Here is a 22,924-nt window from a genome sequence, read left to right on the forward strand (position 1 = left end):
AGTGAGTGCTGGCAACATGGCGGAACACTTAAGAATACTTCATATCTGCATCAATGTATGCTTCACAAAACCGTTAACAGTACCAGTCTGAGATCTAGACTGCGTTGGTATGTGCTCATTTTAGAATTAGACTGCGAAATACCATAAATACCGTGTCAAAATACAACACTCAGAATCTTTATGTTGCACTTGTTGTAACACCGAGTAGCAGACTCTACGTTTAAGGCTCACTGTCTTGTTTATATTACATCTCTTTTTTCATTAGGAAACAATCCCAATATATAGAGAACACACATGTCCTAAAAAGGTAATGCTATCAGCAATATATACACCGACTAAACCTAACTAATTGACTGACTACAGTTCACCTAATGAGGAATGGACATATTTATTTCAAAACAGCAAGTTTATTTGTCAATCACAGTTAAAGCATGTTATTTATCAGTGTGATCAAATCGCACATTTCACATTAAAGCTCTCATTTCACAAAGAAAAAAATTACAGGTTTTAACAAAAGACTATTAACCTTTTTCAGGGTTCATACCCTTTTTGATGAGAGCATCAACCAGGCTTCTGACCAAGTTGAATAGTAAGACATTTATTTGTAAATAAAATGTTAAATTATATATATTCCTTACAAGAATGAATAATGTCTGTATTTAAATAATACACAATAATGTTCTTATAAAATGCAATACATTCAGTTAAGAGATTTCATTCATTTGTCAATAATTACTCATATAAGCTTCCCGCACAACATAGGAAATCACAGCGAAACACAGCCTTTTAAATGAGTTTGGTCCCCCTCATGGTATGTTTGACAGTGGGTCATTTATTTATATAGTATCTGATGAGCCTTCTGTTGAGTCTGAACATATGTACTATTTCAGTTCATAAAGATGCCTTGATATGAGTCAGTATGGTGAAATGAAACAGATTCTAACCTGAAAATATTATGAAACATTGTGTAGTTCTATGATATTGTTGATATTATACAGTGTTGATAGCTGTACCTTTAAAACATTAAAGTATCCCTTTTGAGATTCAATTCCAGTGAAAGTTAACATCAAGTGTTAAAATCAACAACAGGTATGAATTGTTTCAGAAACAGTTTTTTTGATTTAAGTGATTTACGTATTATGACTGTCACAGTTGCAAAGTCTTCAACTGAAATAATATATGCTTTACATCGGTAAACACCAAGTGAAATCATAAACAAAACAAAAAGAACTTGGAAAACAATGTCAGCTATAAGCCATCAGTAACAAACCATCCCATCGATTTATAGGAAGGTCTAGCTAATATTCATTTATATAAATGTATTCATTCATATATATATACAGTATATCCATTTATAAATGATGTAGAACTGCCATAAGTGAATCTTTGTCAAAATATACAAACAGATAAATCTTTCAGGAAAGGCATAAGGGGTGTACTTAAAGTCATTTGGAAGATGATATTGAGCTCAGGTGACAAATGAAAAGTAAGAGGCTCCATCTGACACCTAGGAGCCTGTTGAGGGTGCATCTCTCATCGGATCCATCTGACACCTAGGAGCCTGTTGAGGGTGCATCTGACACCTCTCATCGGATCCCAGACCAACTGTGCAGGTAGGAGCTCCACCCAGAGCCTCTAGACCGGTCTGCCTCCTCTTCACCTGATGGCAATAGAGAGCATTTACATCATTACATGCACTGGACACTCAAAAAGCAGACACACAGATAAACAGACATACTGCACATACAGGTAGACTTACATTGGTAGATTTGTAAACATATGGAAATACAGTGCCCTCCGCAATTATTGGCACCCCTAGTGAATATGAGCAAAACAGGCTATAAAAAAATATGTATTTGCTGTTTATCCTCTTGGTCTTTCACTCAAAATATTCACAAAAATCTTATCTTTTCATTGAAGTAAAACTATTGAAAAAAAAAAAAACTGTTGACATTAAATAAATATTTTTCCCCAAAACATGTGTGCCACAATTATTGGCACCCCTTAATTTAATGTTTTGTGCAGCCTCCCTTTGTCAAGATAACAGCTCTGAGTCTTCTCCTACAATGCGTGATGAGGTTGGTGAACACATGGCACGGGATCTGAGACCATTCCTACATGCAGTATCTCTTCAGATTCTGAGGTCAACGTTTGTAGACTCGGCTTCAGCTCATCCCACAGATTTTCTATGGGGTTTAGGTCAGGGGACTGTGATGGCCATGGCAAAACCTTTATTCTGCGGTCGGTGAACCATTTTTGTGTTGATTTTGAGGTGTGCTTCGGATCATTGACCTGCTGGAAGGTCCAACCACAGCCCATTTTAAGCTTACTGGAGGGGGCTGTTAGGTTTTCATTTAATATCTGCTGGTATTTGATGGAGTCCATGATACCATGTATCCTAACAAGATGTCCAGGGCCTTTGGAAGAAAAACAGCCCCACAACATCAAAGATCCGCCACCATACTTCACATTGGGTATGGGGGTCTTTTCTGTATGGCTATGTTTCTGTCTACGCCAAAACCACCTTTGATGTTTGTTGCCAAAAAGCTTTATTTTGGTCTCATCTGACCACATAACTCGGCCCCATTGAAAGTCTGACTTACATTTGGCAAACTGTAGGCGCTTTAGTTTGTAGTTGATTGACAGCAGAGGCTTTTTTCTGGCAACCCTCCAAAACAACTTGTGGTGATGTAGGTGGCGTCTGATGGTAGTTTTGGAGACTTTCTGACCTGAAGACTCAACTCACCTCTACAATTCTCCAGCTGTGATCCTTGGAGATTCTTTTTCCAGTCGAACCATCCTCCTCATGGTGCGTGGGGTCAATGTACACACACGTCCGCTTCCAGGCTGATTCTTAACATCTCCTGTCGCTTTAAACTTCTTAATTATTTCCATGATGGTGGAAATGGGTATTTTCAACTCTTTAGAGATTTTCTTGAGTCCATTTCTTGATTTGTGCAGCTCCACAACTTTCTGTCGCACATCGTCACTGTGTTCTTGGGTCTTTCCCATAGTGATGAATGACTAATGGAATTTGGCCTGTGTCACCTCATATTTGTACGCCAGTGGAACAGGAAGTCATGGTTGACCTCTTAAGAGTTCCTTATCAAACAGGTGAACTTAAAAATGTAAAACATGACTGGAAATATACTTCAGTTAGATTTTAATTATAAGATTTTTCTAGGGGTGCCAATAATTGTGGCACACATGTTTTGGGGAAAAATATTCATTTAATGTCAACCGTTTTTTTTTCTTTCAATAGTTTTACTTCAATGAAAAGGTAAGATTTTTGTGAATATTTTGAGTGAAAGACCAAGAGGATAAACAGCAAAGACATATTTTTTTATAGCCTGTTTTGCTCATATTCACTAGGGGTGCCAATAATTGCGGAGGGCACTGTAGATTCAATCCCAATGGCAGTGACTATTGTGTTTCTGCAAAGAGGCCTAATATCTCTGGTATAGCCTGACGTAAGGCTGCGTAAGGTGTGGGTGTGCAGAGATGTGGTCCTACCCTGAGCGATGGCGGCCAGCTTGCTCTTCTCCTCGGGGCTGAGCTGCAGCATGGTGTGGATGACGGGCAGCAGGGCCTGCCTCTCGCTGCCCGAGTGCAGGAAGATGAACTGCAGGAGCACGTTCTTCAGGTACTCCAGGTTGGCCACGGACTTCTCCCGCTCATGGTTCCTCTCCAGCCGCCGCACCTCGCTCTTCAGCAGCTGCGGGGGGGGCACACGTGGGGAGCGAGACATGAGGGAGTTAAAACAGCAATCTGACAAGCCATCACTCAGCCCTGCCTCACTGAGAGGGAGGGGTCACTGGGAGAGGGCATGGATCATGGTGGGTGTGAGAGGGGGGGTGGGTCAAGCGTTAGCTGACAGCATTATAGATGGACAGGAGAGTAATGTGTGTGTGTGTGTGTGTGTGTGTGTGTGTGTGTGTGTGTGTGTGTGTGTGTGTGTGTGGGTGTGTGGGTGTGTGTAAGGGGGACAACTCTGCATGGGAGTGATTGAGAGTGTGCATAATAATAGGTGTTTGTGTATGCTTTGCTATTCCATTCCATTTAATTTTTTTTAAATGAATTCAGAAGAAGATGAATTTCTACAATGGAACTTAAAATATATTCGTCTATATATGTGCTTCCTAATATTGTTAAATTCTTATGTATGTATGTATGTACATGAATGTATTACGTGCGTGCGTGCGTGCGTGCGTGCGTGCGTGCGTGCGTGCGTGCGTGCGTGCGTGCGTGCGTGCGTTTACCGTGGTCTGCTCCATGAGGATGGCATTAGTAGCTTCTGTTTCATGCAGCAGTCCATTCATGTGCTCCATGCTCCGGGTGGCTGTGTTGAGCTTCTGGCTCAGCTCCTCTTTAGTGGGCTCCACCTGCCACACAAAGGGCTCTGCACACAACAGCACACAGTTCTTTTAATTAATTCCACCTACTACACAAGGGAGGCCATCTTTATAATAAGACGTGACTAGATTTCAGCTAATAACAATAACTGACTAAAAAAGTTGATGTGGTCTTGCAGCATTAAAAGGTATGTCCTGGTTACTATTACACTGATGTTATCAGATGAGATGCATCACTGGTGAAAGTGAGAAACAAGTGGTTCAGGTCAAAGGCAGGAGACATGGAGGTGGGGTGGGGTGGGGTGCTCACCATGTCTGGGATCAGGAGAGGACAGGAGCTGCTCCAGAGAGGCCAGGGGCGTGCCTGCTGATGACACCGACTCCGTCTCGGCCGTCTCCATGCCCTCCCCCTCCTCGCGCGCCATGGACTGCAGCTCAAACAGAGGCAGGTCTGTGGGCTTCCGTTCCTGCAGCATCTTTTTACTCTGCTGGAGAGGGCCTGCGAAAGAGGAAAAAGGAAAAAGGGCGGTCAAGGATGTTGTGCTGATTCATGTAGGGGTTCCAACACAATGAATACAGGAATGCGTTTCACTATATATATATTATATATATAACTATATTACTACCGGTATATTATACTATAATATAATTTCAATAAAACACTGGCTCTAGGCTCTGAGGCAAAAAACATCCCCGAGCCTTTAGGTAGAGGTTTACCTTCATCTACCAGCAGAGGGCAGTCGTATGCAACTCATAATGTACGGTCTAATTGGTGTTACTCTCTAGCAGGCCCAGTGTTTGGGGTGGGGGGTGGTGGTATTGATCTCATGTAGCAGTCTAAACCTGTCCCCTTATTATATCACTGTACCTTCCCTGATAGCAAAAAGGCCAGTGGACCACCGTCAGCCCAATCAGTTTCCAGGCGGTCCAGTTACAGACAAACAACCCACCGCTTTGCTACTCACCTTGAAAACATTATTTTTCTTTACTCATTTATACTTCTGCAGTCATTTTTCACCAACCCTTAACATTTGTATAGATACCAGTGCGTAACATAAGGCTTTAATTGACCAAGTCATTTTTCACCTTGAGAGCCAGTAATTGCTAACATTTCATGTTATTTTCTTAATATCCAGGCCAGTTAGACTAAAGATGACCGTGGTCCGAGAGTGGAGCAGAGGTGGCACACCACCAACCAATGGCAAAGTTGCTCAAACAGACAGACAAGCTGACGCATTAAAAGAGCAAGGTGGGACACTGTTGTTGCTACGTTTGCCAAGTTGGTCAATATGTGGCCTCATGTTGGCCTACAGTAGCCTACTACTGTACAGGCTAACGCTATCTAGCTGGCTGGCTGGCCATTACAGTCGGCTATTTGTCTAAACTTAAATTACATAAAACTCAGTAAAACTTCAGGGCGTAAATTCAGTGATCTTTAGGGCTGATGATGACGCTCACTCGTCAAGTTGAATAGATCTCTGAAGATGAACTACAAAACGCAACCAGACAGACAGACAGACAGACAGATATATATATATATATATATATATATATATATATGCTGCTGCAATTTTTCTCTGGGGATCTATATATATATATATATATATATATATATATATATACACAGTATATTTTTTGAGAACTTGAGATATAGCTCCGACTGTGCAATTCAAATGTAGAATGTGCATCATACATTGGCACACAGAGGGTAGGCCTCCCCTCCCGGCCCAGAGGGGAGTCATTATGGAGTTCAGCTTAGTCATGGTCCAGCTACAATCCACATCCATCTCCTTCATCTTGGACACATTTAAGAGGGGGTTGTTCCCACACACCCCACAACTGCAGTGTCATCCGCACACGTCTGCAGATGACTGGACTCTAAGTTGTGTTAGAAGTCTGAGGTATACAGGCTGAAGAGGAAAGGTGAGAGTGCAGTCCTCTGCGGTGCTCCTGTGCTGCTGACCACCTGCTCAGACACACTTCCCCTCAAATCACACAAACTCTGCTCTGTCAGGTAGCTAATAAGCTTCCCTCTCCGCAGTAAAGGCTGGATTGTGTTAAAGGCACTTGAGAAATGAAACAGGATCTTCACAGTGCTGCCAGCTTTGTCCAGGTGAGAGTGGGCTCGCTGAAGCAGGTAGATGATGGCATCCTCAACCTTTGGCAGCGCCACAAGGCAGGAGGTCTTCCACAGCACTGGATCCTTCTCCTGGCTCAGGTTCATGTTGATGGGGGTGCTGTAGAATCCCACCTCACTGATCCGCACAGGCCTTCAGGACCCTGGGGCTGATACCATACGGACCTGCAGCTCTGTTCTGGCGCTCTCTCTCTCTCTCTCTCCAGCTGTCTCTTCACCTGGCTGCTGGAAACAGACAGACGAGTAGGGGAGGTAGAGAGGGGCTCAGTGTTTCCTGATGTGGGGGGCTCAGTGTTAAAGTCCATGGTGGTCCATGGGGGTTCAGGGGGGCTACAATGTGAGTCGTTAGTCCTGATCACGGAGGAGGTGCGAGAGGGAAGCAGCTGTGGGGTCCGTGTGTCTGGGGGAGGAGGAGGGGGCAGCTGTTAAAGAGCACATTAAACTGGCTGGCTCTCCTCAGGCGTCCCTCAGCTTTACTTTCCCTCACCTTGAACCCTGTGATCGTCTTCACCAACCACCCACCCTCACCTTAAACCCTGTGATCGTCTTCACCAACCACCCACCCACCCTCACATTGAACCCTGTGATCGTCTTCACCAACCACCCACCCACCCTCACATTGAACCCTGTGATCGTCTTCACCAACCACCCACCCACCCTCACATTGAACCCTGTGATCGTCTTCACCAACCACCCACCCACCCTCACATTGAACCCTGTGATCGTCTTCACCAACCACCCACCCACCCTCACATTGAACCCTGTGATCGTCTTCACCAACCACCCACCCACCCACCCTCACATTGAACCCTGTGATCGTCTTCACCAACCACCCACCCACCCTCACATTTTTTGGTGGAGGTTGTTCTCCAGGTGTTGCCTATGTGTCTTCTTGCTCACGTTCAGCTCCCTCTGCACACTCCTCAGTAATTATCGCTCCCCATCCCTGAAGGTGCTCTTCTTCTTCCTGTTCAGTGCTCCTTCAGGTCACTGGTGATCCAGGGCTTATTATTTTGGGAATCATTGCATTGTCTTGGTGGGTAAGGCGTTATCAACAGAGTAGGCTATGTACTCTGTTATGCAGTCAGTCATGGAGTTGATGTCATCTCCATGGGGTTTACAGAGTACATTCCAGTCTCTGGCCTCCAAACACGCCTACCACAGCTCAACTGCTTCTTCCTCACAATCCTCTTGGCCACAGGCTGCTGCCGCTGAACAATGGGTGTGTAGGTGGAGGTCAGAAGAACCAAATTGTGATCTGATCTCGGGGGCATGAAGCTGTATGCATTCCTCACAGTTGCATAAAGTAAATCCAACGTGTTATTGTCTGTGGTGGGGAAGTTGGAAGTGTGGCAGAGAGAGAGAAGTGTGGTTAAAAGTGTCCATAAATTGCTATGAAGGCATTCGGGTATTGTGTTTGTAATCTGGCGTTGACTGAATTGATGACGTCTCACAACAACATGTCGGTGACAGCTAGGGCCTTTCACAGATGGGGTGGCCAGTCAATAGCCTGTCATTCACAGCCCCAAACTTCAACAGCACACTCTCCATTGAGTCTCAACAAGCAGCACATGTAGCAGAAACGCTCCCTCGCGAGGATGATTTCCACTGGATATGATTCTGGGCTCTTTTATGGGCCGTATTTTAAGACTAATTAAAAGGCCTTAAATATTCCAAGCCTGCTGTCCAGGGTATTTCTCCTTTCTTTGGGGTGGGAGTGGGGGCCCCGTTGAAATAATTTTGTCCCGGGCACAAGCACCATGCATGCCAGCTCTGCTGTGAATTATGTGAGTTCTTCCACTGCGCTGATGGCTTAATGGAGATGTTAGACAATCATCTAGTGCCTACAAGATGACTGTAAAATATGTGATTGTATGTCAATGGCTTTAATAACTAGCATCAGTCAAAACAGGATTTCAGGGGTGTTTTAAAACGGCAACACAATCAAATTACTGAGGAAGTTTTGCGGCATATCAGCTCTGGCCCACTTTCAACAGTGGTAGCAATCCCGACGGTAGGCGGACATGTTGTGACTGATGTGTTAAGTGAGAAGAGTGTGGGAAGAGGAATTCTCACATCTGCAGCATCTTGCCAAGATTGCCCTTCACACATGGGCTGGCCAGTCAATAGCCTGTCAGTCACAGCTCCAAACACCAACAGCACACTCTCCATGGACGCTCAATAAGCTCACTCTTCTAGCCATTTACCAGCCCTGAATTCAGCCATTTACCACCCCCACATATTGCTTGTTTGCTGGGCAGCTGACATGGGCGAAACAAATAGGCATAAAGACATAAGAGAGCAACTAATTTGTCAAGAGTTGACAATCAATAGGGGAACTGATTTGATGGATGGTTGGAGAAAGGGTGACAGAGTGCCACAGTGAGGGTCTGCTGACTCCTGCCTGTGCATAAACATCACGCCCATCTCCAGCTCACTGGTCCTCATGACTGCTCAGATCCCTGAAGAGGGGAGAGAGCGCCAGGCTGGATCTGCTCTCACACGTCCCCGAATGAGCACCGGGCTGCGGAGCGAAGAAGGGGCTGAGACTCTGTGCACCGACCTGGCATCATTAGCCATTAGTCATTAGCCATCGCAGCAGCTGGGCTTGACGCTCCTGCACACGCCTGCACAGCTGTGCCCCAACATAAAGGAGCCTCAACTTCACGCCAGCAGCAGCTCAGCTTCACAGGGGACCACACCCACAGACACACACCCACACACACAGACATCACCCTGACCTCAAGATAAAAGATCCTACGTTACAGCTACCAGACTGCACTGCCCAGGATAGTTGCCACACACACACAAACTTGGACACATGTACACACACACAGACAAACGTGCACACATGTACACACACACACAAACTTGCACACATGTACACACACACACACACACAAACTTGCACACATGTACACACACACACACACACACACACACAAACTTGCACACATGTACACACACACACACACAGATGTTATTAAAGCATTGGCACACTTTAACTGTGTCCACAGTCTCATCTGACTACCGACGAATTATGAGGCTGACTTGGCACACTACAGCTGCTGGGACAGAGCTAACACAATCCAAACGCCAAGTCATGTGTTTCTGACAGCTGGGTGGGCAGAGACAAACAAGACCCTCAGACAGCTATTGCTCTCTCACTAACTCATAGACACCAGAAAAACCATGATGGTTCACTGCCTAAAGAACCACATTTAGGTTTTGGCTGGGTTAACCACCAACAGAGTAACTGGGTGAACTGATGTTGTATTCGACTAGTGTATTATATAAGTTTAAGCAAATAACTAATTCCCTATATTTCACTTGTTTACTCTTACTCTGCAAAATCTGCAGTTATTTCTGATTCAAAACTAGTGCAATGAATGATGACAGATTTAAATTCAACCTCTGAATTCAATGTGTAAATAAAATGTGTTAGAAGTGACCAATGGTGACCAATGGTGACCAATGACTGTTTCTGGCCCACATGAGCACCAGTGCTGCTGCAGCTCGGAGGACTCACTGGCATTGGGCTCTTTCTGCAGGTGGAAGAGCTGGGTCTCCACTCGGCTGATCTGCTGCTGCAGCGTGTCCACTGTCCCGCGGTGCTCGTCCTGGACGTGACGCAGCTGCTCCCGGAAGCTGCTGCGGAGGGTGTCCGCCTGGGAGCTCAGCTGGCTGACCGTCTGGGCATGCTCAGCCTTCAGGGCCATGTTCTCAGACTGCAGCGACAAGAGCCTGTGGGACACACACACACACACACACACACACACACACACACAACAGAGCCTCAGCATGGCAGAAACGTAGATGGAACGATAGGAAATGTAATTTCATAAAAAAAATCATAAAATAGGGTTTCTTCTGTATATCGCTAGTAACAGGATGACGTAAACCTATGCGATGCAATGCTCTCTCTAGGGGGTAGGCGTTACCTCTCCCTGAGCTCGGCCTCTTTGACCACGGTCTCCTGCAGGATCTTGTTGTGGCGCTCCAGCAGGGTGTCGTGCTCCGTCTGGAGCTGCTGGAGCTCTGCACTGCTGGCCTGCAGGTTCTGCTGGGAGTCCTTCAACTTGCTCTGCAGCTGCTCCAGCATGCTCTCCATGTGCTCCCTAGCCACAACACACCCATGTTAATGCATACACACACACACACACACACACACACACACACACATAGAACACGCCTTTAGTTTCTCCAGTATGCTCTCCATGTGCTCCCTAGCCAAAACACACCAATGTTAATGCACACACGCACACACGCACACGCACACACACACACACACACACACACACACACACACACACACACACACACACACACACACACCAAACATGCCTTTAGTTTCTCCAGTATGCTCATCATGGGCTCCCTACCTCAAAAAACACACATGTACACAGACACACACACACACACCAAACACGCCTTTAGTTTCTCCAGTATGCTCATCATGGGCTCCCTACCTCAAAAAACACACATGTACACACACACACACAGACACACACACACACACACACACACATTCAAATGGAATACAAAAGAGATGCAAAACAGAGAGAAAAAAAATGACAAACGTCAAACCCGGAGACACCCAACCAATTCTTAGCAAATAGGTAACAATACTGACCTTTCCTGCTTGGTGACATCACCGTCATTCTGGGCCGAGCTCTTGTTTTTCTGCTGCCTTAGAACATTATGAACGCGCACCTTGTAGCTCTCAAATTCTGACGTGGTCGCAGCCAGTTCAGCCTGAGGGTCAAGTCACACAGGACAGCACAGAATGAGACCGTGACATTCACTAATAGAACTATTCCAGGAAGAAACGTCATCATGGCCCAAAACGGCAATAATACAAATCTCTTGTGGGATTTCTTATACCACTTGTACATGTTTTTATGTTTTGTTTTTACAGTCGAGTCCTCAGACAATGAATTAATAAAAAATGATTGCAGCAGTCCCAGCAGTGGGCGTCATGAAGCCACTTCTCTTTTTCTCTGGGCTGAAGCACACTATTCATCACCAGGCATTAGGCCCTGTGGGGAGAATCACTCACGAGTGTCACTCTATAATTAAGTTTGGTTTAAGCCATTTAGCAATGGTGCCGACTTGCAGACCACTGAAATGGAAAATCTATACAGCCATTTGGAAAGCACCGGGACTCTTGAGTGCAGGGCTCAGTCTGTGGAGGGAGGGAGAGAGGGATGGAGAGAGAGAGAGAGAGAGAGAGAGAGAGAGAGAGAGAGAGAGAGAGAGAGAGAGAGAGAGAGAGGGAGGGAGGGAGGGAGGGAGGGAAGGAGAGAGAGAGAGAGAGAGAGAGAGGGAGGGAGGGAAGGAGAGAGGGAGAGAGGGAGGGAGGGAGGGAAGGAGAGAGGGAGGGAGAGAGAAAGAGAGAGAGGGGTGAGAGAGAGAGAGGGGTGAGAGAGCAGGCTGCAGGCCAGAGCACTCAGAGGAGCATTCTTGTGCCACATACGTAATGGGGCAGAGGGTTGAGCTCACGGCCACCGAGCCTGCTGGGCTTTTTACAGCAGAGATGCTAAACTCATGTGCAGGGGAGAGGGTGGAGGACATTTCAACCACCACTTCTTCTAAACAGGTGGTGTGTGGTGACATCAATCCCATGGGCCAAACACGTGGTGTAGAAAAAACCTCACAGCCCTACAGGTGTAGTAGCTAAGGGTGTTTTCACACCTGCACTTTTGAGTCCAGTTATATCGGTCTCGGGTTAGTTCTCCCCCTTGGTGCGATTCGTTTGGGCAGGTGTGAACACAGTAATCCCACTCGGGCGCAGACCAAAACAACCATACCAAGACCCTTGAGAGGAGGTGGTCTCAGTCCAGTCCCAGACATCAAAAATATTGACATTCCACCACCCAGAAATGTCCACGTTATGCAAAAAGGTTTTCTTTTTGTTTGTTTTTTGAAACATGACTTCTGAATGTGTTACTATAATACACTGTACACAATGAAGAGGCCACTGAGAGGACAGGCCAGAAGAAGGAGGAGTGGACTCCGCTACCTTAGCTAAGCTGCACTCCTCTTGAAGCGTGTTCAGCCTGTGCTGTAGTGATCCACCGGTCCTCTGGTGCTGCTCAGCCGCCACCCTCAGCTGCTCCTGCTGTCGGTGACGCTCCGCTGCCAGCTCACTGCACTGAATCTGGGATCAGCATGCACAAACACACATCCACTTAGCTGTGTAGGTGAATACACATACTGCTTCTTCTTCTTACAAGTTCCATCTATTGTTCAGATGGATTAAAAGGTGCTATATGTACGAATTTAGTTTAAAACATTCAAAAATTAAGTACACATAGGAATAGAAAGTGAGGAAATTACTGTTTTGATGTCATTTCAAAAACTGTACTGTGTTGCCCAGACATCTCCTAAAGTTAGGATGCTAACCAGCTAGCGCCGGTGCGGCTTCTCTCATAATACCACTTTGTACCTCAAGAGGCAGTCGTGAGTCACTGTAGCAAAAACGGCAATGCTGTTGGCAAAGTCCACTCTGTTAAGAACTGATAGGGAAATACGAAACTCTGACTTTAATCAATTATGTATGTGTGTTTATCATATGCCTTTGTTAGCTGAAACAAGACTTCTGTTTCTTTATATCTTTGAACTGCTGACGTTTCTAACTCTGTCTATGTACTAGTAGTCCTTCTGCCTTGCTGATGCATTACGTTGCAAAAAGCATAGTAAGATTACCAAGAGGCTTTTGGGCAAATAAGAGCAACACCGATATGATAAGGGCAATACCGATATCTAAAGATACGTGTCAAAGGGGGCCAATATATTGGCAAAACCGATCAGTCCATCTCAGCGGCCGTTATCCCTACATAACATACTAAATATCAGTTGAGGTTGGCAGAGACACTAATGGTAGCCTAGATATCTTTCAAGCAAATAAATGTTTTCATGCTACATATAGCGTTTGGCCAAACTTTTTGTTCACTTCTACAAGGGGAAAGGCAATACACTGAAGCAATACACTGAAGCAATACACTGAAGCAATACACTGCCCCCAATCTGCATTGAAAGGGGAGTATGACATCATCTACCTCGCTAGCCGACAGCTAGCCAGACTTGCATATAGCTCCTTTAAACAGTATTGAGGAAATCTCCAACAACTAGTGGGTCTGTGGTCTTTACCTTATAGTCTTCCAGTTGTTGTTGATATGCCTCCAGCTCTCCCTTCAAAGCAGCCTGGGAAAGCATCTGAGAAGCTTCCTGCAACACAGCATACATTAATGGGGCCCGACACAGATAAAATCTCATTATTGAAATGCATATGAATGAGTGCAACTCACATTTTTCTTGGCATCAGCCAAATCCTTCTTAGTTTTCACCAGCAGCTGTTTCATCTTGGATGACTTCTCTTCCCCTTGGTCTAGCTGGGACTTCAGAGATTCTAGGGGAGCCATCGACAGCGTTGAATGAATCAGACACATTATAAAGAGCTTTTGATCTCATGTCCAGGTCACATAACCTATTTTGACTGCAATGTTTTCCTGGCAAATGCAAACTTCATAGATGCTGAGACCATTCAGTGAAAATGTTCAATAATGAATTCTGAGATTCGACAAAGTCTCACCGATCTCCTCATTCAAGTTCTCCTCTTTGTTTTTCTGGGTCAGTAGCTGCGTTTCCAGATCCTCAATGTGAGTGTCTTTCTCCACTATCTTACTGTTGAGCTCTTTCACCAGGCGCTCATAGTCTGCCATCTCCATGTCCATCAGAGAGCTCTGCTGAGCATCCTGTGATCAATAGATGACAGGACGGAGGTATAGACATTTTTTATTTTTTTAGACAAACTTTAAGTATTGTGAAGGCAGAGATTTGCCAGGAATTGTTCAGTGGTAGTTTAACCACAGTAGTCCTACAAACAACAGCATTTTAGGGACGAATTCATAAAAATCTCCATGTCTCCAAATTAGCATATGTATTTGAAATAGCGGTGCTAAACCTGTGATAAAAGACAGCATTTGCTAATTAAAAGAACAAATGCACTTCTGGGTTGTAATATATTACTTTGCTAACGACCAAACACTATTTCTCTCATGGACCCCTATGCTTGCCAGTGTAAACATTAGGACAGATTACTCCAGAGCTGGAGGAGCTCCAAAAGACACTGATGAAATCAAATGTATTGTGTGACCCTATGGGTGTCAGTTCTTATAAAGTGACATATTATATGGCAAGACATTTTCCAGAGAATCCACACTAACTGGTAGTTGTACTTCAAGCAGATAGTACTGCAGTCCTGCAGGTTTGTAATGACTTGCCTTGCGAAGCTGCTCGAGCTCCTGTGCAGTCTGCTGGAGCTGCTGCTTCTGTTTGCGCAGCTGACCCTGGAGTTCCTCCACCTCCTTAACCGCAGACAAATGCTCCTGAGGTAAAAAATTTTTAAAAAAAATGAGTATACTGCATAAAATACTTAAAAGCTACTTTGGATTAAATGTTGTTTCTGGAATTGCACACGCTTAAAAGTTTTCAGTAGAGTAACCAGAAAACTGGAAAAACACACAAAGTGGATGCAAGGGGCGCAAGCCTCTTTCTGTTTTGAGAGGCCCTCACGGACACATTGACGATGCATTCAGTGTCACAGACTGTCCCACTCATCTCCCCCCTGGCCCGGCTGTTATTGTGGTACCTTGACTTTTTGTTCTTTTAAGAGCCTTTCTCCCTCCAGGTCCTTTTCTAGTGCACATTTGACCTTGTGCATCTCAAGAGCTTGAGCCTCCAGCTGCCTGACGTTAGTCTGCAGAGTGTCCAGTCGAGCCATCAGGTCCTCTCTCTCTGAAGCGCACTGCTCGTGCTGAGGGAACCAAAGGAAGAAAAGATTATGTGAAAGGAACATGGCACAAGAAATAAGAAAAGACACGATAGGGGGACCTGAAATGAAAAATGACATGGAAAGAAAATACTTTAAGTGTTCAGCAAAGAAATTCTACAGATTTTTTTCACATTCACGGAACAGCACACCAAAAGCATGCTTGGCATTCGTCATTGCAGTTGTGATAATCTACGGAGATCCCTAACCAAATAACAGCCATGTAGTTACTCACAATACAATCGATCTTGGGTTCTACTGTGTAAGTCTACATGTATTAAACACTCAAATTAAAAACTCATACATATTGTGCCATTGTCTGAAACTTAATTAAACAATCTCACACCTTATGTTAAACAAAAGTAAGAAAAAGCATATTTAATTTCCTTTTTTTCTTAACAGGAGATGGGGGTCAAGTTTTAAGACTGTTGAGAAATACCTGCTGGATGGCAGTTTGCAGACGTTTGGTTAAATCTCCGATTTGTCTCTCCGCCCCCTCAAGCTTTTCTCTTTCCTTATCCAAAAGCTCAGTCTGCCCATCATAGTCCATCATGAGGTTCTGTAAATTACATCCATTAAGTATTTATATTACTCATATAACTGGATGTGAATAGAGGCAAAAATGAGCTAACCAACACACTCTTGTATGAAAAGTAGTGCTGATAGCTGCGGAATGAGAACCCATGTCAGCCAAACTAAAGTACATGGGTTAGCATGGATTCCTTTCTGACTACAACTGTAGTGCTAGTGTCATTAAATAACATTGTGTAGAAAGAATGAAAAGACACCTCAGAAATTAAATAGATAGGTGATGCCTATCTATCACCTATCTATATAAGATAGATCTGCATAAGATATTTCTTCTACCACAGACAATAAATTAAGCCACATAATTAGGGATCCAACTTCTATCACCCAATATCAATTCTACTTCTTCATTCTAAAAGTATAACACACTTCATTTCTTATATTTGCACATCATGAAGTAGCCCAAGGTTTTTGGCTACATTAGAGCTGTGTATCAATTTGCTATGTTTGTTCCAAGGTTAATGGGAATGAATGGAACCACAGAACTAGAGAGATATAGAGTGATATTTCTGAAGTACTACAGTTCAAAAGAAGGTTAAGGATATGTTTACCTGGCAAAGACAGAAGAATGCAATTTTGGCCATAGCGACCATCCATTTAGTAAGGTATAATGACTGCCTAGGTGTCACATTATACCAGGCAAAGAACTCCATGAGGCAAAAAAAGAGTGGAGATTCCTCTGCCAAGTCCATTAATTAGGTTTATTATATTAACAGGACAACTCGAAGGCCGTTATCCCGCTTTTACCCCAATTGCTACACATGTATTTAGGCATGCATGTATATCACACAAAAGATACACTAGGATCTCTTTTCAAAAACAGACAAGGATAACATTGGGCCGTTTGCTTAGTGCCAGTTGATTCCATTGTTGCTAAACCCATTTGGGTTTCTAGCTGTTTCTGATTCTACGCTTGCTAGCGCTCTAGATTACATTTTATTTAAATCACAGAATTCATCGTGTTTATATTATTTGGCAAAATGAGCGGATACGTTTATTTTGTTCATTCATTAGCTTACTTGACTACACACTCACTGTAGTAGCCTCTATCGGTTTATTATGGTTGTTCTAGTTGCCATTAAAAGTTTCCAGAGTATTGTTATAGAAGGGTGATTAAACTTCTCCACCGGATCTACTTCATATATGTCCTGTTATAGAGAATTAATGGATACCTGACAGCCAATCAGAAAAGAGTGTTTCTCTGCACTATTGGATTCATTTCATTGGTGCATCACAAGTCTGACGAGTAAAAGAACATCCTTTTCCTTACGTTTTTGATGCTTACATTTTTCGTGTAGTTCTATTCTATTTCATTCACATTGATTATTATTTCATAAAATGGATATTTAAACGAGATTTGCATGTCAAAGTTGATAAATACCTTATAGTCCGCAGCCCCGTGGATAATGTCTTTCATCGAACTTGAGACTCTGTCTCGCTCTGCTTTTAAAGCCCCCACCTCTTCTTTCAAAGCAACCACCTGTGGTAAGGCAAGACACCAGTTATGGTCAGGTAAAACCAATTTGAAAAGACACTGTGACAACTCTATATGGTCAACAACTGTAACAGAGGTCTCACCTCTTTTCTGCTATTATCCAGTTCTTTTTTGGCCTTCACAGCGACAGCTTTAATTTTGTTCATCCTTTCCTCTCTGCTTTTGCTTTCCTTTTCCAGTATTGCTAGAGAGATGAATTGTAATTAACACAGGTAATACAAGGTACACCTAGAAATACGTTAATCATTTAATCATTTATGATCCATTCTGTAGATACAAACCAATTTTTTCAGTGTACTCCTTCATGTTATCTTCACTGGAGGCAGCATCAGTCTTAGTCGACTTCTGAAAAGAGCAGGTGAAATAACTATGGCTGTGAATCTATAACTGACAGGAGATTTATGAAATAAATTGTCAATAAATCTATCAATAAATCGAAATAGTCAGGTGTAATGATGCACAACTGAGCAAATCTTCTCCGAAGCACTAACCTGTAAAATAGCCATCTCCTCCCTCAGCTGTGTCAAAAGGGATTCTTTCTCCGTCAGCAGCTGCTGCACCTCCTCTCTCTCATTATGGATTTGGTCCAAACTCTCCTTGTTTTCCCCTGACATTCCATCATGTTCGCTGGCTGACAACTTCTCAGAAGCTTCTGCAATTTGAGCAAGCAGCTCTTGGTTTTCCACTTTCATCTTTTCATTCACGGTCTTCATTTCAGAAAGATCCCTTTGCAAGGCTTCTACATCAGACACAACCTCATCAAGGTTCCCCTTTAACAAGCTCTTCTCACGACTGAGATCCTCCACGTGAGCCTGGAGCTCAACCTGAGTCTGGGTGCTCTGTTGCTTAAGCCTCTCCATCTCCTCCGTCAACTCTGCTATACTGTCAGTCAGGTCCAGTTTCTCCTGCTGCACCACTGCTACGAGGGCATCTAAGAGACCAGGGATATCCTTGTCATCTGTGCATACATCCCAGTTATTTCGATCAAGTAAGTTCATGATATGACCATAAGCTTCAGAGAGCTTTGCCTCAATGGCATTCTTGTCCATTTTCAGTGCATCCTGCTCATCTGACATACTCTGAAGGCACTTCTGAAGTCTGTCTCTTTCTTCATTAGAAGTGCTAATGGCTTCTGATCTCAGACAGTTAATAGGATCCTGAGACTGCTCATCTTTTTCCTGAAGAGCAGCACGGTCCTCCACAACAGCATGGCTGCACTGCTCCTCCTTCTCGGAGACAGCCAGAGTGAGTTTGTTATTCAAATCTGTCACCAGTGTCCCAATGCTATCCTTTTCTGCTAAGGTACTTTCAAGAGTTGATGATAGTTCATCCAGCCTACGCTGCATCTCTGCTTTATCCTTGGATATACTTTCAAAACTGTCAGAGACCTTTAATCTCTCTGACCTCTCCACATCACAGTCTTCTCGAAGTTTAACCAATTCTGCACGTGCTTTCTCCAAACACTGTTGAAGATTGTTTTGGTCTGAGGACGCCGCATCCAGTATCTCCTTCAGCTCCATCACAGCAGTCTCTTTTTGGTGGAGCTGAGAGAGAATTTCCTCGTTTTGTTTTCGCAGAGCATCTGAGGAGACCGTCAGGTCCTGCACTGACTTTGCTGTGAGCTGAAGGCTCTCCATTTGTTCCAGTAAGTGGTCTCTCTCACTGCATGTCACCCCCAGCTTCTCCTGCAAATCCTGAACAGAAGATGCACTCTGCTCCTTCATGGCGTCGTACTGCTTTATAAAGTCATCTGTTTTTTCACCTAGCTCTAACTCAAAACTCTTAAGAATTTCCTGTGCGCGTGTGCACTCTTCAATGGCACGATTCTTCTCAACAACCAATTGCTCACACCTGTTTCTGTGTTCTTGTATTTCTTGGAGCAGCATTTCTTTATCAGTCTCATTTTGTGAGAGCAGCGTTCTTTCAAGCTCATGTAATTTGGTCTTGTGAAGTTGTTTCAAGTCTTGGACCTCTTGTTCATGCAGATCATTTGTCATATCCCCTCCCTCATTAGTGATGTGAAGGTTCTCTAAAGCGTTCACACCATCATCTTTGGTCATTTGAAGTTCATTAATCTTGAACTCAAGTTCCTCCTTCTCCAGTTGGGATTCCTGTCTCACATGCTGGAGGTCAGATTCCAGCTCTGTTTTGACATTACGTATGTATGTAAGCTCATCTTGAACCAGGGTGTTCTGGGCCTGCAAATCTTCTAAGTTTGCCTTCAGTTGGCTCACTTCATCATCACCCTGGTCCTCTGCACCTGAGAAATTCAACATTTTACACACCAACGCATCTTTATGCAGCCCTGACCTGTTTGGGTCCTCCTCCTCTTCCTGGACATCTTGCAGGTAACTTTCCTTCATTGCAAGTTGCTCCGAAAGCTCATCCTGGAGAAGTAAGAGTCGCTCTCTTTCCATCTCATAGTCGGCTGCATTCTCCTCCAGCTGCAACATCAAGTCTCTGACCTCTTCCTCGTGTAGCTGGTGGAACTTTGCCAACTCCCCCTGGAGGTCTTCCAGTGCACTGTGTGATTCTGAGAGTGCCTTTTGATGACCCTCTCTGAGCCTTTCAGTTTCAAGCCTCTCATTTTTCACCACCTCCAGCTCCTGCCGCACGACGGATATCCTATTCTCATAGCATTTGTGCATTTCTTCTAGATTTGCCTTCAATTCATCAATTTCCCCTTGTTTTTGATTTTCAGTTTTCTGTTCATTTTGTCTTTGCTCCTTCATGAGCTGTTGAACATGTTCAAGGTCTTCCTTGTGTTTAACTTCTGCGGTTTCAATTGCTTTTTGTAAACTATCAATTATTCTTAAGTGCTCATTCTGCGCTTGATCCAACTTTTCTTGAAGCTTTGCCATTTCATCAAGATGATCCTATAAATATAAATGATATGAACAACTTTGTGACACTTTGTCATCTTTACTACATGACAAAACAGTTTCCACTCTATTAGTTAGCCATTTTCATGTTCTACTTCTCAAAGTGGAAGGTTTGGCATTGTTTCTTTTACCTGTGCCTGCTGTTTAGTGCCTGCATTTTCTTTACGCAGAAGGACCAGATTCTGTTGTGTTTCTGCTTTCTCCAGCAGAACCATATCCATCTTCTCTGTCAATTCCTGTTTACACACAGACACTGCTTTAGCACAATTAAAGGAAAACTTTGGGACTATTCAACCTGGTCTCTATTTTAACAGTTTTTACTAGGGACAATTAGCGATCTATATCAGTCCAGTATTGAATTAGAATGCTTAAACCAGCAACCGCAAAACAATGGAATCCTTTAAGGCAGGCCAGCACATTAATGGTAAACATCTTGTTTTGGCCACTGACAGGCTCATAAATGTTATCATAAGGGTCTGACACCATGGAAACGATCCCTACAGGGATACACCTGCGTCTGTTTACCTCAATAGCTGTATAGTAATATAGAAAATGACTGATTGTAAAATCATTGTTTTATCTCTCTCTTATGCTGGGCTTGAACATAGAACCCCATTCAGCGCCTGGACTGATTTCAAACATGAATTGTCCGTAGTAAGAATCTGGACCCAAAAAGATCTAAAAATAGGGCCCAAGTTGAAACTCCAACAATAAGCAACTCTAACTTAGACAATTCAATTGTGGCCAAACATCTTGGTCCATATGATGTATACACAAGTATATTTGAAAATGGCTAGAGTAATGCAATCTTCCACTGGCATACCTTGATTATAGAATCATCTGAACTGCTCTTTGGCTGGGCTTTGAGCTTGTCGACTTCTTTTTCTAAATCTTAAAAAGGAAAATGTGTGATTGGCATTACTTTACTGTTTCTTTATAACACAACCACCAGTAAAACGTTAGTGAAAGTCTTTTACCTGAGCATTTGGATTTCATCTTCTGCATTAAAGCCATTTGTTTTTTAGCATACTTGATTAGGTCTTCTTTTGACAGTGTGTCCAGCTGACAAAAAGTACATACAAGTAAAATACGTCACAACAAACAAAAAAGGGTCAGTGAAGACTAACACTGGATTAACAAAACAAATAATGAATGAATGTTTTCTTTTCATCTGGAGTCAGTGTTGTGGTGGTAAATGATGTGAATGTTTGCCACTAAACAGGAAGTAACATGGCCCATCAACTGTGTAAACCATTCGGCATAAGGGTATTATTGGCCAATTCTACTGACCTTCGACTTTCCAGGCCCTTGACCAGAGGGGGAGGTCAAAGACTCGGGATTCGGGTCTTGCTGTAAAGAAAATAAGGCATAATGTTTACAACTACTGCTGTTTTTGGCATGGATGACCAGAGATTCACTAAAGACTGCAGCTTCGATGCAGCTAAATGCGCCCCTACCATGCCGACAGTTGAACGAGTTTTAAAACTGCAGTAACGCAACACAGTAAGCTTCCTCCAAAAAAGCCTAAAGAATTCAAAAAATTTAGCCTAAACAGCTCACTTGATAAGTCGTGTAGATAGTCAGCTGTTATCTACTAAGTTTCATGCTAGCAAGCTAACGTTACATTTGCCTAGAAACTAGTTAAGAGAAAACAAAAAAAAACATATTCTTACATTTCAATAAAGCCCAGTAGTATGTTGCCATTAATTTGGTAACGTCTAATTATCTGATTTAAATATAACATTTGTACCGGGCTAGTTTAGGTACTATGTTAGCTAGCATGCTATGGTTCCACAGCTTGTTTGTATTGGAATGAGCCACGAAGTGTTGCCTGAATACAGATGATGATCCCTTTCTTTAACTTACCTCCATTTTGTCCGATTATGATTATGATATCGATAGCTATATCAGGCAAAATGTAGACGTCCACAGTGAATGTACCTAACTTAATGTATTAGCAGCATCTCTCTCTACAGCTACTGTTGACGTGCAATCTCCAGGATGTGGATATCCTCTTCCGCCTACGTCGACATGTACGTCATACGTGCAAGAGGGAGCGTCCGCCTCATTTTATACTACTAACTAAACAGAAACTCTTCAGTATAAGGAGCATTTTGCATAACCGGCAGAGTGGCATTCCTTTAAAAGGCTTGATGAAGCGCGACTGATTCTTTAATTCATTTGACATAGATTATCTTTATATAGGCTTTGCGTAGATTTCAGTTTTTGTATGACTTCATACAAAAAGAACAGAACAATCCTGTCCGTCCCTGACCGAGACGGACGGTTCACTTGGTCCCCGGGCGCTGAGAAGCTGCCCACTGCTCCTGGAGGATCCTGGAGGAGGGACGATCCGGGATGGGTTAAAGGCAGAGCAAATATTCACGGCGATCTCAGGCCTGCGTGTGCGTGTGTGTGGTGTGTCCTGGTCGCCTTCATATATATATATATAACACGTGTGTGTTGCTGTGAGTTGTGCGTGCAATAAAAAACTGACTGCAGTCAGCCTTGTTTGTTTGTTGTTTGTTTGTTTGTTTGTTTTGTTGTTTGTTTGTTTTGTTTTTTTGTTCATGTCACCGTCAAAAAAACTAGAGGTAGCTGATTATTATAAGCAGCAGACCAGTAAGATATGTTATG

General features: G+C 43.6%; 1 protein-coding gene across 1 annotated transcript; it reads right to left on the reverse strand.

Moving 5' to 3' along the window:
• Positions 1-387: 387 nt before the first annotated feature.
• Positions 388-22,402, reverse strand: LOC105898083 (GRIP and coiled-coil domain-containing protein 2). The gene is made up of 23 exons (XM_031560869.2): positions 22,154-22,402; positions 21,578-21,637; positions 21,265-21,349; positions 21,111-21,178; positions 20,419-20,523; positions 17,897-20,281; positions 17,687-17,750; positions 17,489-17,589; positions 17,292-17,390; positions 15,762-15,881; positions 15,143-15,307; positions 14,775-14,879; positions 14,084-14,246; positions 13,800-13,900; positions 13,642-13,719; positions 12,512-12,649; positions 11,123-11,244; positions 10,431-10,607; positions 10,019-10,233; positions 4,663-4,851; positions 4,260-4,399; positions 3,514-3,715; positions 388-1,660 (listed from the first exon to the last, which is right to left on the reverse strand). The coding sequence occupies exons 1-23, from the start codon at positions 22,157-22,159 to the stop codon at positions 1,587-1,589; spliced, it is 4,962 nt and encodes a 1,653-aa protein (XP_031416729.1). The 5' UTR covers positions 22,160-22,402; the 3' UTR covers positions 388-1,586.
• Positions 22,403-22,924: the final 522 nt, after the last annotated feature.

The sequence above is a fragment of the Clupea harengus genome, chromosome 2 (genome assembly GCF_900700415.2).
Source record: "Clupea harengus chromosome 2, Ch_v2.0.2, whole genome shotgun sequence".
NCBI lineage: Eukaryota > Metazoa > Chordata > Actinopteri > Clupeiformes > Clupeidae > Clupea > Clupea harengus.